This window comes from Heptranchias perlo, chromosome 41 (assembly GCF_035084215.1).
Source record: "Heptranchias perlo isolate sHepPer1 chromosome 41, sHepPer1.hap1, whole genome shotgun sequence".
NCBI classification, from domain to species: Eukaryota; Metazoa; Chordata; class Chondrichthyes; order Hexanchiformes; family Hexanchidae; genus Heptranchias; species Heptranchias perlo.
This window is the reverse complement of record NC_090365.1, coordinates 11,024,580-11,040,927: the sequence shown is the minus strand read 5'-3', so window position 1 is coordinate 11,040,927 and position 16,348 is coordinate 11,024,580. Positions and strand designations below refer to the sequence as shown.

General features: G+C 50.8%; 1 protein-coding gene across 1 annotated transcript; it reads right to left on the bottom strand.

The window, feature by feature from the left end:
• Positions 1–9,007: 9,007 nt before the first annotated feature.
• On the bottom strand, positions 9,008–11,706 carry LOC137305871 (dentin sialophosphoprotein-like). Its single transcript, XM_067974807.1, has 2 exons — positions 11,696–11,706; positions 9,008–9,929 (listed from the first exon to the last, which is right to left on the bottom strand). The coding sequence occupies exons 1-2, from the start codon at positions 11,704–11,706 to the stop codon at positions 9,008–9,010; spliced, it is 933 nt and encodes a 310-aa protein (XP_067830908.1).
• Positions 11,707–16,348: the final 4,642 nt, after the last annotated feature.

The window sequence follows — 16,348 nt, the reverse complement described above, 5'->3', positions numbered from 1 at the left end:
GCGAACAACACTCACTCGACAGCTGCTCCTCTCTTCCCTACATCCCACCGCGAATCGGAGACATCCCTTTGTGCTGGTTTCCGATACACTATCCCCAAGGGTTCCGTTGACTTGTCCAGTTGAAGACCTCCTGAGATCAGCAGTTGACAACTTTCTAGTTCCCACAACACTTCCAGGTAACACTGATGTTAATCACTGCAATGTAGCTTGCTGGAAGTCATTCATTGTGCCCTATTTAGAATACAAGGCATCCAGATTACATTTACGTAAGAACCGACGAAAGGCTATCAAACCTTTTCCATCCACAGTCCATGAATAAATACCTCCCTTCTTCTTGATTCTCCGCAGTCAAAGCAACTCTGAGCCACTTACATCAACCTCAATAATCCTCAATCCTCTTTCTCAACAGAAATTGGTCCAGCGGCTTATTAACCCTGAATTTTTAAAATTCGTTTATGGGATGTGGGCATTGCTGGCGAGGCCGGCATTTATTGCCCATCCCTAGTTGCCCTTGAGAAGGTGGTGGTGAGCCGCCTTCTTGAACCGCTGCAGTCCGTGTGGTGAAGGTTCTCCCACAGTGCTGTTAGGAAGGGAGTTCCTGGATTTTGACCCAGCCCACAGGCACTGCCCCTTTAAATAGGTTCCCAGGCCCACAGACACTGCCCCTTTAAATAGGTTCCCAGGAAAAGACCAGCTGGAGTACTGGACCATCCAGACCAAAGAGCAATGGTCAAGGAACTGTGGGTTTCAATGCCCCTGGGTAGATGAGGGCTATTAATCAGTATTGGAGACCCCTTCACTCCCCCCTCCCCCAACCCTCCACCTCCCTCAGCCGCTGGAAGTGCATGTATAGGGACATCAGGTGAGGACAAGATCAGCTGTGATGCCCCACACAGTCGAACAGACACTCGCTCTCTACTCTCGCACGGGAGGAATGGACACCCGTAGTGAGGGAGGCTGCTGCTACCAACGGAACTGTGCCCACCACCCCCCCGCCCCCCAAACACGAGAACAGGAGAGAAAATTGACAGGCAGAGAACCGTGCTTCACATCACATGACAAGCGTTTCCTGTGACACCATGAGGAAATGGGACAGCTGTTTGATTGTGGCCATTCCTAGGCCCACGGACACTGCCCCTTTAAATAAGTTCCCAGGCCCACAGACACTGCCCCTTTAAATATGTTCCCAGGCCCCCAGAAACTGCCCTTTTAAATAGGTTCCCAGGCCCACAGACACTGCCCCTTTAAATAAGTTCCCAAGCCCACAGACACTGCCCCTTTAAATAGGTTCCCAGGCCCCCAGACACTGCCCCTTTAAATAGGCTCCCAGGCCCCAGACACTGCCCCTTTAAATAAGTTCCCAGGCCCACAGACAATGCCCCTTTAAATAGGTTCCCAGGCCCCCAGACATTGCCCCTTTAAATAGGTTCCCAGGCCCACGGACTCTGCCCCTTTAAATAAGTTCCCAGGCCCACAGACACTGCCCCTTTAAATAGAGGCTCCCCCACCCCGAGCAGTGTGGGAAAACTTGTTGAACACTTGATCAGCCGCTTTTAGAAAGCCGCTCACTTGTTGAAATTGATTCAAAGGAGCAAGGGTAAGCATGAAGGGAGATTCCCGATAAATAAATAATTATGTCAAAAAAAAATCAATAAAAGATAGAACTGGAATTTATACCACATCTCTCACGACCTCAGGACGTCCTAAAGTGCGTTGCAGCCAATGAAATACTTTTTTGAAGTGCGGTTACTGTTGTGAGCTGTTAGTGCCCAAAAGTGCGCACAGCAAGATCCCGCAAACAGCAATGTGGCAATGACCAGCCAACCTATTTTTTCGCGATGTTGGTTGAGGGATAAATATTAGCCCGAGGACACCGGGGAGAACTCCCCAGCTCGTCTTCGAAACAGGGATCTTTTACCGGGCGCACGGGTTTTAATGCCTCCTCCGAAAGATGGCACCTCCGCCAGTGCAGCGCTCCCTCAGTACTGGCGCCGGGAGTGCGGGCCTGGATTACGGGCTCGAGCCTGCGTGTGGTTTGTGGCTAATAAAAAAAAACCCCAAAAATCAATAATATGTCGCCAAAAAAACCCTGTGACGCGGAAATGATGCTTGTGAAAAAGTTAAAAATGGATTTTTCTTTATGTTTGTTTAATTTTAACTTCCCTCCCCCTCAAAAATACAAACACTCCTGCTCCTCCTGCCCCCTGCCCCCACACACACACACACAATTGCAAAACAAAAAGAAAAAAAATATATATATATATAATCCGAGCGTTCGGGAAAGCTGTGGGAAATGAAACTAAAGTCATTATTATCCCGACAACTGCAATTTGGTTGAGGCTTATGTCTTATTGCGCTGGCCGCTCTCCGATTTGCTGGCTCCTCCCGCTCCTGTCAGGGGTGCAGAGATGATGGATGACAGAAGCTGAGGTGGCAGAAGGCAAGGGAGAGAGAAAATGGAGCCATTCATCATTCCCTGACATGTGCCACTCAACTGCCAGGTCTCTGCTGAATTTGCGCCTGGTAATTTTCCCTCTTCCTCAAATGAGTAATTTTTAAATGGAGATGCTTGTCATCGTTTCCCTCGCCCCCACCCCCCGCTCTGCCGTAGCCTCCCGCAGACTAACTGTTTTTGCTAAGCAGGACGGAATAGCAGGAACATTAGAGTCAAAATCACCACCCCACCCTGCCCCGCAATCTCCCCCTGGGGGGGAGAGGACACAAATAATAGTCACATCCCCACCTAGCACTGCTGAACTTTAATTAGATTTGTCCGTGTGATACCCAGGCTCCTAAAACCTAATGTGACGGATTTGATTTCTCCGTGAAGGGACACTATCTAATTTCCCAGGGGCTTTGCACTTCATTCATCTATTTTTTTTTGCTCCTTTCTTTTATTTAGCGCTACTGTTGGTTTAAAACATTTAAGGACCACTCTTCTTCTGGAAGAGTTTCAATTGGCTCCCCCCGCCCACGGCCGGAGGGGAAACAGAGCACGGGAGGGTCCGGTGAGGGTACCTCCGGGGGGGGCGAGGGGCGCTGACTCTCGCTGGGGTACAGCCCCCCATCTCTCCCGTACTGCCCTGTCGCGGGCGTCTTCAGGCTATTTGGGTGGGGGGCTGGGGCATGATAGACAAGCATGATAGTCAGGAGTGTGATGGAATACTCTCCACTTGTCTGGATGAGTGCAGCTCCAACAACACTCAAGAAGCTCGACACCATCCAAGATAAAGCAGCCCGCTTGATTGGCACCCCGTCCACCACCCTAAACATTCACTCCCTTCCCCACCAGCGCACTGTGGCTGCAGTGTGCACCATCCACAGGATGCACTGCAGCAACTCGCCAAGGCTTCTTCGACAGCACCTCCCAAACCCGCGACCTCTACCACCTAGAAGGACAAGGGCAGCAGGCACATGGGAACAACACCACCTGCACGTTCCCCTCCAAGTCACACACCATCCCGACTTGGAAATATATCGCCGTTCCTTCATCGTCGCTGGGTCAAAATCCTGGAACTCCCTTCCTAACAGCACTGGGGGAGAACCTTCACCACACGGACTGCAGCGGTTCAAGAAGGCGGCTCACCACCACCTTCTCAAGGGCAATTAGGGATGGGCAATAAATGCCGGCCTCGCCAGCGACGCCCACATCCCATGAACGAATAAAAAAAAAGCCAACTTCAATAGGAAAGTCACTGGAAAGTGGTCTGAGAGGGGGATTGTCTTAATCTCTTCTTTCCCCACCCAGCATTGCTGCCCTGACTGAGATCAACCATCTAAGTACAGATTAGCTGGCGTCAACTGGGGCTCATTGAGTAGCACTCTTGCCTCTGAGTCAGAAAGTCATGCGTTAAAAGTCCCATACTATGGATTTTTAGCGCATAATCTGGGCTGACACTCTAGTGCAGTGCTGAGGGAGTGCAGCACTGTTGGAGGTGCCGTCTTTCGGATGAGATGTTAAACTAAGGCCCTGCCTGCCCTCAGGTGGATGTAAAAGATCCCATGGCACTATTTGAAGTGTAGTCACTGTTCTAATGCGGCAGCCATTTTGTGCACAGCAAGCTCCCGCAGTGTGATAATGACCAGATAATCTGTTTTTTTAGTGATGTTGGTCAAGGGATAAATATTGGCCAGGATACTGCGGACAACTCTCCTGCACTTCTTCAAAATAGTGCCATGGGATCACTTATGTCGACCTGAGAGGGCAGACGGGGCCTCAGTTTAACATCTCATCCGAAAGACGGCACCTCCGACAGTGCAGCACTCCCTCAGTATTGCACTCAGAGTGTCAGCCTAGATTTTGTGCTCACGTCCCTTGAAGTGGGACTTGAACCCACAACTTTCCGACTCAGAGGCGAGGGTGCGACCCGCTGAGCGACAGCTAGCACTGGGGTTTAAGCCTTTCACCACAGTGAACAGGCTGACTCAATCGGCTTTGGAAAGGAGTGGACATTGATCTGACCTCGGGGGAGTTTTCCAGATTGTGGAGAGAACTGACAAAAGCCGATCGGTCAGGGATCGCTCGTCCTTTCGTCGCTCTGAGGTGGCTAAAATGGGAGCCATGTCTGAGGATGCAGGCTGCCAGCAAGGCCCGAGCTGGACATGTAGTAGTGTCTGCTGGGACTTCGTCAACTGAAATGGGGATCAACACCTAACATCCGTTATTCTATATATAAACCCCCCGAACCCCCCGATTAGATTCCAGCCTGTAACTCACTCCCGGGTATCTGTTATTCTATATATAAACCACATGAAACCCCCGATTAGATTCCAGCCTGTAACTCACTCCCAGGTATCTGTTATTCTATATATAAACCACCCGAACCCCTCGATTAGATTCCAGCCTGTAACTCACTCCCGGGTATCCGTTATTCTATATATAAATCACCCGAACCCCTCGATTAGGCCCCAGCCTGTAACTCACTCCCAGGTATCTGTTATTCTATATATAAACCCCCCGAACCCCTCGATTAGATTCCAGTCTGTAACTCACTCCCGGGTATCTGTTATTCTATATATAAACCCCCCGAACCCCTCGATTAGATTCCAGCCTGTAACTCACTCCCGGGTATCTGTTATTCTATATATAAACCGCCCGAACCCCTCGATTAGATTCCTGCCTGTAACTCACTCCTGGGTATCCGTTATTCTATATATAAACCACCCGAACCCCCCGATTAGATTCCAGTCTGTAACTCACTCCCGGGTATCTGTTATTCTATATATAAACCGCCCGAACCCCTCGATTAGATTCCAGCCTGTAACTCACTCCCAGGTATCTGTTATTCTATATATAAACCCCCCGAACCCCTCGATTAGATTCCAGCCTGTAACTCACTCCCGGGTATCTGTTATTCTATATATCAACCACATGAACCCCTTGATTAGATTCCAGCCTGTAACTCACTCCCAGGTATCTGTTATTCTATATATAAACCACCCGAACCCCTCGATTAGACCCCAGCCTGTAACTCACTCCCGGGTATCCGTTATTCTATATATAAATCACCCGAACCCCTCGATGAGGCCCCAGCCTGTAAGTCACTCCCGGATATCCGTTATTCTATATATAAATCACCCGAACCCCTCGATTAGACCCCAGCCTGTAACTCACTCCCAGGTATCTGTTATTCTATATATAAACCCCCCGAACCCCTCGATTAGACCCCAGCCTGTAACTCACTCCCAGGTATCTGTTATTCTATATATAAACCCCCCGAACCCCTCGATTAGATTCCAGCCTGTAACTCACTCCCGGGTATCCGTTATTCTATATATAAACCCCCCGAACCCCTCGATTAGATTCCAGCCTGTAACTCACTCCCGGGTATCCGTTATTCTATATATAAACCACCCGAACCCTTATATTTCACCCATTGAAATGACAAGGATATAAAACACTGTGCATTTCTGTTACAATTCAGAGTCCCTTGTTGATTGTTTTAGTTTCAATCTCTGGGGTAAGAGTTTCCCGGTGTGGGGAACCCTAGGGTTAATTACAGTCTGTCACCCTGTGTTGGAGTGAAGGCAGGTTTTTAGTTTCTAATTGTTCAATATTAATTTCTCAGGAACCTGGCATTGACTGATGTAGAGCATCTCTCTGTGGGGTTCAGGTTAGGCTCAGCCGTGGATCAGTGGGTAACTCTCTTGCCTGAAAGTCAGAAGGTTGTAGGTTCAAAGTCCCACTCCAGAGACCGGAACACAAAATCTAGGCTGGCACTCCCAATGCCGCACTGCGGGAGTGCTGCACTGTTGGAGGTGCTGTCTTTTGGATGAGACCTTAAACCGAGGTGCCCTCTCAGGTGGACATAAAAGATCCCCTGGCATTATTTGAAGAAGAGCAGGAGAGTTCTCCCCAGCATCCTGCCAAAGATTTATTTTTCAGCCAACACCTAAAACCGATGATCTGGTCATTTGTTTCATTACAGTTCGTGGGATCTTGCTGTGCGCAAATTGGCTGCCATGTTTCCTACGTTACAACAGTGACTACATTTCAAAAGTACTTCATTGGCTGTAGAGCGCTTTGGGCCAACCTGAGTTGGTGAAAGGCACTTACTTCTTTTCATGTTCTGACTGGAACAAGTTGCTAATCAGCAGGTGCTGAATGAACACAATGAGTGCCCTCTCTCGGCCAGACACTAGAGGGAACACCAGTACCGACACTGGCAGCTGTCGGAGGGACTATGACAACTGGCTGGTATTTTCCCTGCAGTCTGTGTTATACAAACACCAACCAGTTTATCAGGCTGAAGTGATAGATCGCTGAGCTGTGCGTGATTTCACAATCGAAAGGCACATTGCGAATTTGAAACCGCCTGTCACTCAAAACATAAATCGCCAGTATCTATCCTTTCATCTGGAGACTCTGAAATTTTGACTACGACAACAATAGAACCAGTGGGTAGAGTTCCTCGTGGAGAGGAAGGGCTCGTTGAACTTTACAAGGGGGAGAGAGAGGACACGGGCAGGAGATGGAGGGGGGGAATGAATGGAGGGGGAATACTCAAAGTATGATTGATGTGATAGGTTTTTGAAGGAAGAGAGGTAGAAAGAAGGAAGGAAGGAAGGAAAGAATGAAAGGGTGTGTTTACAGTACAAGTTTAGAGTCCGTGAGAAGAGGTTTCAGTCTCACACCTACACTATAACCTTGGGAGTTCTGTGGTGACTCCTGCATGGTGACCTCAGCCGACCTCCCCCTCTGCCCCCTCCCGGAGAAATGGTGTAAAAATTGCTGTTCGCACCAAAGTTACAGTGAGAGATCGTCAGAACCCGGCAGAAATCCAGGACCGTTTACCTCACATTGCGTCTGAAGGCATAAGTTAGCTCCAGGATGAAGCAAGCGAGACTCCCTCCTGGAGAGAGCCTCATTTTGCCTTGATCCAGCATCAGGTCCAGACCCTAACTCCAGTTTCAGGCCATGTTCACATTTCAGGGTCAATTTTAACTCAGAACAGGATTCGGGCGAGGGGCAGGGCGAGGGACGAGGGACAGGGTCAGAGGTGAGGTGCTAGGGACGAGGGGCAGGATGAGGGACGAGGGACAGGGTGAGGGGTGAGGGGCGAGGGTCGAGGGGCAGGGTGAGGGGCGAGGGGCAGGACGAGGGGTGAGGGGCAAGTGGCAGAGTGAGGAGCGAGGGGCAGGGTGTGGGGTGAGGAGCGAGGGATGAGGGACAGAGTGAGGAGCGAGGGGCAGAGCGAGGGGCGAGGCGTGTGCCAGCCCTCCACTGAGGCCTGGATGATTTGAACCTCTGGGCTCCTCATCTATGGGCTGTCGGTCAGCTGTCTGCCAGAAACAGCAAGGCTTGTCCCAGCACAGTTCACCCCAGCACAGTTCACCCCAGCACAGTTCACCCCAGCACGGTTCACCCCAGCACAGTTCACCCCAGCACAGTTCACCCCAGCACAGTTCACCCCAGCACGGTTCACCCCAGCACAGTTCACCCCAGCACGGTTCACCCCAGCACAGTTCACCCCAGCACAGTTCACCCCAGCACGGTTCACCCCAGCACAGTTCACCCCAGCACGGTTCACCCCAGCACAGTTCACCCCAGCACAGTTCACCCCAGCACGGTTCATCCCAGCACAGTTCACCCCAGCACGGTTCATCCCAGCACAGTTCACCCCAGCACGGTTCATTCCAGCACAGTTCACCCCAGCACAGTTCACCCCAGCACAGTTCACCCCAGCACAGTTCACCCCAGCACGGTTCATTCCAGCACAGTTCACCCCAGCACGGTTCACCCCAGCACAGTTCACCCCAGCACAGTTCACCCCAGCACAGTTCACCCCAGCACGGTTCACCCCAGCACAGTTCACCCCAGCACGGTTCACCCCAGCACAGTTCACCCCAGCACAGTTCACCCCAGCACGGTTCATCCCAGCACAGTTCACCCCAGCACGGTTCATTCCAGCACAGTTCACCCCAGCACAGTTCACCCCAGCACAGTTCACCCCAGCACAGTTCACCCCAGCACGGTTCATCCCAGCACAGTTCATCCCAGCACGGTTCATTCCAGCACAGTTCACCCCAGCACGGTTCATCCCAGCACAGTTCACCCCAGCACAGTTCATCCCAGCATGGTTCATCCCAGCACAGTTCACCCCAGCACGGTTCATTCCAGCACAGTTCACCCCAGCACAGTTCACCCCAGCACGGTTCACCCCAGCACAGTTCACCCCAGCACGGTTCATCCCAGCACAGTTCACCCCAGCACATTTCACCCCAGCACGGTTCATCCCAGCACAGTTCACCCCAGCACGGTTCATTCCAGCACAGTTCACCCCAGCACGGTTCATCCCAGCACAGTTCATCCCAGCACAGTTCTAATTGGTATCTTGAGGGCTAACTTTACAAGGGATTACCTGGAACAGCAACAAACAAGCACAGGTGAGTCACAATCTGATGTGACCCGCCCTCACCAAGATTCAAATGTACAACAGGCGCATTTGAGCCAGGAAGTGTGGGAGGTGATGAGAGCAGACAGTCAGGAAAGGGGTAGGAGAGGCCATTAGTGAATGTGCTGGGATGAACTGTGCTGGGATGAATCGTGCTGGGATGAATCGTGCTGGGATGAACTGTGCTGGGATGAATCGTGCTGGGATGAATCGTGCTGGGATGAATCGTGCGGGGATGTACCGTGCGGGGATGAACTGCGCTGGGATGAACTGTGCTGGGATGAATCGAGCTGGGATGAATCGAGCTGGGATGAATCGAGCTGGGATGAACTGTGCTGGGATGAATCGTGCTGGGATGAACTGCGCTGGGATGAATCATGCTGGGATGAACCGTGCTGGGATGAATAGTGCTGGGATGAACCGTGCTGGGATGAACTGTGCTGGGATGAACCGTGCTGGGGTGAATCGTGCGGGGATGTACCGTGCTGGGATGAACCGTGCTGGGATGAATCGTGCTGGGATGAACCGTGCTGGGATGAACCGTGCTGGGGTGAACCGTGCTGGGATGAATCGTGCTGGGATGAACCGTGCTGGGATGAATCGTGCTGGGATGAACTGTTTGGGGATGAACCGTGCTGGGATGAACCGTGCTGGGATGTACCGTGCTGGGATGAACCGTGCTGGGATGAATCGTGCTGGGATGAATCGTGCTGGGATGAACCGTGCTGGGATGAATCGTGCTGGGATGAACTGTGCTGGGATGAATCGTGCTGGGATGAATCGTGCTGGGATGAACTGTGCTGGGATGAATCGTGCTGGGATGAATCGTGCTGGGATGAATCGTGCTGGGATGAACTGTGCTGGGATGAACCGTGCTGGTATGAATCGTGCTGGGATGTACCGTGCAGGGATGAATCGTGCTGGGATGAACTGCGCTGGGATGAATCGTGCTGGGATGAACCGTGCTGGGATGAATCGTGCTGGGATGAATCGTGCTGGGACGAACCGTGCTGGGATGAATCGTGCTGGGATGAACTGTGCTGGGATGAACCGTGCTGGGATCAATCGTGCTGGGATGAATCGTGCTGGGATGAACTGTGCTGGGATCAATCGTGCTGGGATGAATCGTGCTGGGATGAACTGTACTGGGATCAATCGTGCTGGGATGAAGCTGCTGAGGTGAGCCTTGCTGTTTCTGGTGGACCGACAGCCCATAGATGAGGAGTGGGGGTGGGGGGTGAGTAGGGGCGAGGAAGTATTAGTTGAGGAATGCTGGAGAAATATTAATTGAGACTATGAGCAATGTAAGGAGATTAGGGCAGGCTTGGATGTAGCTGCTATGCATTGTGGGTTCAAGGCCCATGCCAGAACTTGGGCTCATAATCTAGGTTGCAGTCCGGTGCGGCGCTGAAGGAGTGCTGCACTGTCAGAGGTGTTGTCCTTCCAATGAGACGTTAAACCAAGGTCCTGTTTGGTGGCTCAGCTGCATTTAGAGTCCCAATGGCAACAACAACAACAAAAAAAAACAACAAAAACAACAACTTGCATTTATATAGCGCCTTTAACATAGTAAAACGCCCCAAGGTGCTTCACGGGAGCGATTATCAAACAAAAATTGCCACCAAGCCACATAAGGCGATATTAGGACAGGTGACCAAAAGCTTGGTCAAAGAGGTAGGTTTTGAGGAGCGTCTTAAAGGAGGAGAGAGAGGTGAAGAGGTTTAGGGAGGGAATTCCAGAGCTTGGGGCCTAGGCTGCTGAAGGCACGGCCGCCAATGGTGGGACGATGAAAATCGGGGATGTGCAAGAGGCCAGAATTGGAGGAGCGCAGAGATCTCGGAGGGTCGTAGGGCTGGAGGAGGTTACAGAGATAGGGAGGGCGAGGCCATGGAGGGATTTGAAAACAAGGATGAGAATTTTAAACTTGAGGCCTTGCTGAACCGGGAGTCAGTGTAGGTCAGCGAGCTCAGGGTTGTGGGTGAACGGGATTTGGTGTGCGTTAGGGTACGGTCAGCAGAGTTTTGGATATTCGTATATGTATATATATATGTTATAGCTGATGCAATAAAGCAATGAGTAGGCTTTGAGGCCTATGGCTTGTGCCAACCTCCAGAGGTGGTGCGTCTGTCAGTCAGATGTCATGGGCCACAAAATGTAACACCCTGTGGGAGGAGTCCCCTTTGCAAAAACAAATTTTCCAATAACACATTGTTTAAAAATAAACCTGACCAATAAATACGTGAAAGGGCTCTTTTCTCTAGAAACGAGAAGACTCAAAGGTAACCTGATAGAGGTGGGGGAGCAAGGGGCCATAAATATAAGATAGTCACTAAAAAATCCAATAAGGAATTCAGGAGAAACTTCTTTACCTGGAGAGTGGTGAGAATGTGGAACTCGCTATCACATGGAGTAGTTGAGGCGAATAGTGTAGATACATTGGAGGGGAAGCTGGATAAACACATGAGGGAGAAAGAATAGAAGGTCATGTTGATAGGGTGAGATGAAGTAGGGAGGGAGGAGGCTCGTGTGGAGCATAAACACCAGCACAGACCAGTTGGGCCGAATGGCCTGTTTCTGTGCTGTAAATTCTATGTAATTTATCTGGCATTGCATCTGTCACAAACATCATCAAGTACTTCCAGCCACTGGATTGCTTTGAAATGTAGTGTCCGTTAGGGAGACAAATGCAGAATTTTGCGCACAGCAAGAGCAATGAGATTGACCAGTTTTCCTGTTTTTAATGATGTTGGTTGAGAGAGGAATGTTGGCCAGGACACCCGGGGATCAGGACACCAGAATACCAGGAGACCATGAGATTGGAATACCAGGACACCGGGAAACTGGGAGAACTAGACACCGGAATACCAGGAGACCAGGAGATTGGAATACCAGGACACCGGGAGACTGGGAGATCAGGATACTGGGAGATCAGGACACCGGAATACCAGGAGACCAGGAGCATGGGATACCAGGACACCAGGACACTGGGATACCAATACCAGGACACTGGGACATCGGGAAACCACGAGACCAGGATACCAGGAGACCAGGACACTGAAATACCAGGAGACCAGGAGATTGGAATACCAGGACACCGGGAGACCGGGAGATCAGGACACCAGAATAGCAGGAGACCAGGAGATTGGAATACCAGGACATCGGGACACCAGGAGACTAGGAGATCAGGATACTGGGAGATCAGGACACCGGAATACCAGGAGTCCAGGAGCATGGGATACCAGGACACCAGGACACTGGGATACCAATACCAGGACACTGGGACATCGGGAAACCACGAGACCAGGATACCTGGAGACCAGGACACTGGGAGACCAGGACACCAGGAGACCAGGAGATCAGGACACCAGGACACCAGTGCACCAGTGCACCAGGACACTGGAACACCAGGAGACCATGAGACCAGGATACCAGGATACCAGGAGACCAGGAGCGTGGGATACCAGGACACCAGGATACTGGGATACCAGGACACTAGGACATCGGGAGACCACGAGACCAGGATACCAGGAGACCAGGACACTGGGAGACCAGGACACCAGGAGGCTAGGACACCGGGAGACCAGGGCACTGGGAGACCAGGACACCGGGAGACTAGGACACTAGTGCACCAGGACACTGGAACACCGTGAGACCATACGACCAGGATACCAGGATACCAGGAGACCGGGACACCAGGAGACCAGGAGACCGGGACACCAGGAGACCAGGAGACCAGGACACCAGGACAACGGGAGACCAGGACATCAGTGCACCAGTGGACCAGGTCACTGGAACACCGCAAGACCTTGAGACCAGGAGACCAGGAGACTGGGACACCAGGCGACCAGGAGACCAAGAGACCAGGACGCTGGGAGACCAGGACATCAGAACACCGGGAGACTGGGACACCAGGAGACCAGGAAACCAGGACAGCTACTTGTTCTTCTTTGAATAGCTTAGTTGGATATTTAATACCTATTGGAAGAGGCAGACCATGCCTCGGTTTAATGCCTCATCTGAAAGACGGCACCTCCAACAGTACAGCACTCCGTCAGTACTGCACTGGAGCGTCAGCCTGGGATTATGAGCTCAAGTCCCGGACTGGGGCTGAAACCCACCACATTCTGACTCAGAGTAAGAGTGCTACCTACTGAGCCAAGCTGACACTATTATGAAGAAGACACATTGACTTCATGTACCATCAAGTGAGAACACGTATGGTTAACCATCATCCCCACCCAATACAATGAAGACATGTATAAAAGGAGTATTATTAAATCCAGGTACTAATCCACAGAGTTCCACATGTTCCGTCACTGACAGATTCTGACTCATAGAAATGAACAACAACAACTTGTATTTATGCAACATCTCTAACGTAGGAAAATGTCCTCAAAGTATTTCAGAGAGGCACAATCAGAAACAAATAGAGCGTGTGTCAAAGGAGGAGATATTAGATGGGGTGACTAAAAGCTTAATCAAAGAGGTGGGTTTTAAGGAGGGTCTTACAGGAGGAAGGGGTGCAGGGATTTTAGGGAGGGAATTCCAGAACTTGAGATCTGAGTGGCTGAAGACACGGCCGCCAATGGCGGGGCCAAGGGAATGGAGGAACGCACAAGAGTCCAGAGTCAGCGGAATGGAGACTTTGAGGTAGGGTTGTACGGCTGGAGGAGGTTACGGGATAGGGAGGGGCGAGGCGATGAAGGGATTTAAACACGGATGGGGTGAATTTTCCACCCTGTTTCACAAATGGAGAAATTTTCTGGCAGGAAAATCAGGCAGAAGCCATTTCTGCCCGTTTTGCGCCTTTAAATCGCTCCCCTTGAGTTCCCACGTGCTTCACGGCCTTCCCCGCCATTTGCCTGTCGGTTCCCAACTCACCTCACTAACATCCATTGTAATGGGGGCCAGTGGTGGAACAGCTCTGAGTTTCCTGTTATTACATTGGAAATACACTCTGGGCAACATAGACTGAGATATGTGACCTTTGACACCCAGTTTCCAATAAAGGGACATTCCCTCAATCCACTACCCATCCTCCAACATGACAACCCATCCTCTTTGCCTCTACATAAGTGAGTGCGATAGGACCTCCCACTGTCACAGGGCTGTTGGCTTCCCCAAGATCCAGGACTCGAACACATGAACATACAAACAATATTGGACAGGAAAAGACCCTCTGGTCCATCCAGCCTGTCCCTCACAATCGTGATACCTTGTGGTTGTCAGTCACGAACCCAATCCCCCAACACATCAAGGTCGGCCTGAAGCAGTCGAGCATTGCGACATTTGCCCAGATCTTGGTGTCATCTGCAAAGTTGCAGATTGTACCCTCAACTCCTACGTCTAGATCAGTAATCAGTAATGGGCTTCTCCTCCCTCAGTGTACAGATCGGGGGGGACAACATGCAGAGGATTATACAGGTCAACATCCAATATGCTGGAGTTGTCACAATGCCTTCAGCCGTTAGAATTCGACCCTCCCTGACCTCTTCCGGGAAGAAAGTTCACGCCAACAGATGGATTCTGGGTGTAAACGCCTTCGCCCCGCCTCCAGTGGATAAAACTCCTTTGGCTGCTTCTTCGCTGGGGATGTGCGGCCAATTCCAACGAGGTTGCCAATCGTCGCATTGGTCCCCTCAACAAAGACAAAATGCAATGTTGCCGCAGAGGCGAGCTGTAGACTCGGGAGCCACGCCTGTCCGTTGACGCACATCCTCGGGGACTGACCTCAGAGCCTGCACGTGGGCCTAATGTTCCTCGAACGTCCTTCATTTCGGGCGAGTACCCATCAGTCTGGGTCCCATGACTCGGAAACCAGAGGTAACCTTCTCCTCGGCTTCCACTGGGAAGGCGGCAGATGATCACCCGCTCCTCTGGCTCGCCTGTTCTAATCGCATTTGGTTCGACCGCACCTGAGTTAGAGCCTGGGAATGAGGAAGGAAGTGAGGCGATGAGTTGGAGGGGATTGGGGCAGAGGAACACAGGGCAGGAGGTCTCGGGAGAAACTCATGGGTGGGGTGGGGGGCGAGGGGCGTCTGCAGACTGCTGTCATCTTCCTCTTCATCATCTTCCTCTTCATCATCACAGTTGACAAGGAGGTCGTTGCATCTCAGTTCTTCCCCATCTTCCTCATCATCATCTTCATCACCATCGTCCTGCTCCTGTGCCTTGCAATGGTGGATCTGCAGGAAAGGGGCTGGAAGCTAAGAATGGGTGAGCATTACCCCCTTGGAACTAAGGCAAGAAGAAGGGGGTGGAAGTTTGCGATTGTATGGGGCTTCATAGGGATGCTATGGTGTCCTGGCCAACATTTATCAACCAACACCTAAAAACAGATTATCTGGTCATTATCTCATTGCTGTTTGTGGGATCTTGCTGTGCGCAAATTGGCTGCTGCATTGCCTACATTACAACAGTGACTACACTTTGAAAATACTTTGTTGGCTGTAAGGTGCTTTGGAGCGTAACGAGATCATAAAACGCTCTTTATAAATGCAAGTTCTTCCTCCCTCCTTCCCTCCCTCTCTCCCTCCTTCCCTTCCTCCCGCACTCCACCTGAGCCTCAATAAAAGCCTAAGTTTTCCAAGGCTGGGAGTCCTGGACATGTAGCCAAATGCAGAAAATTTACTCCATCCTGTGTATTTTCTCTTGAAGTCACCAGACTAACAGAGGCGGCTAGTTCAACTGTTTGGTGCTGGTCTAAGGAGCCAGGAAATCAAACAGGTTGGGGAGGGAAGGCATTCTCCAGCGTGGCAAATGGCTTTTGTGGTGTTTGAGTCAATTAGAAGTTAAGGAGTCTGCTCCTCGATCAGGAGCGAAGTAAACCATTTCCAAGAGCCATTAGTCTACAGTTGTGAGTGTGAAAAGAGAGATAGAGAGTGAGATAGAGAGAGAGATAGAGAGAGAGAGATATACAGAGAGAGATACAGAGAGTGAGATACAGAGAGAGAGAGAGAGAGTGAGATAGAGAGAGATAGAGAGAGAGTGATTCAGAGAGAGAGATACAAAGAGAGTGAGATACAGAGAGAGAGATATAGAGAGTCAGAGATAGAGAGAGAGATAGAGAAAGAGAGATACAGAGAGAGAGTGATACAGAGAGAGAGATAGAGAGAGAGTGGTACAGAGAGATACAGAAAGAGAGATACAGGGAGAGATAGAGAGAGAGAGTCAGATGGAGAGAGAAATAGGGAGAGAGATAGAGAGGGAGATAGAGAGATACAGGGAGAGAGTTACAGAGAGAGAGTGATACAGAGAGAGAGATAGAGAAAGACAGATACAGAGAGAGATACAGAGAGTGAGATACAGAGAGAGAGAGAGATAGAGATACAGAGAGCGAGATAGAGAGAGAGAGAGAGAGATACAGAGAGAGAAAGATGCAGAGAGAGAGAGATACCTGGGGAGAGAGAGAGAGATACAGAGAGAGAGGTACAGAGAGAGATATAGGGGGAGAG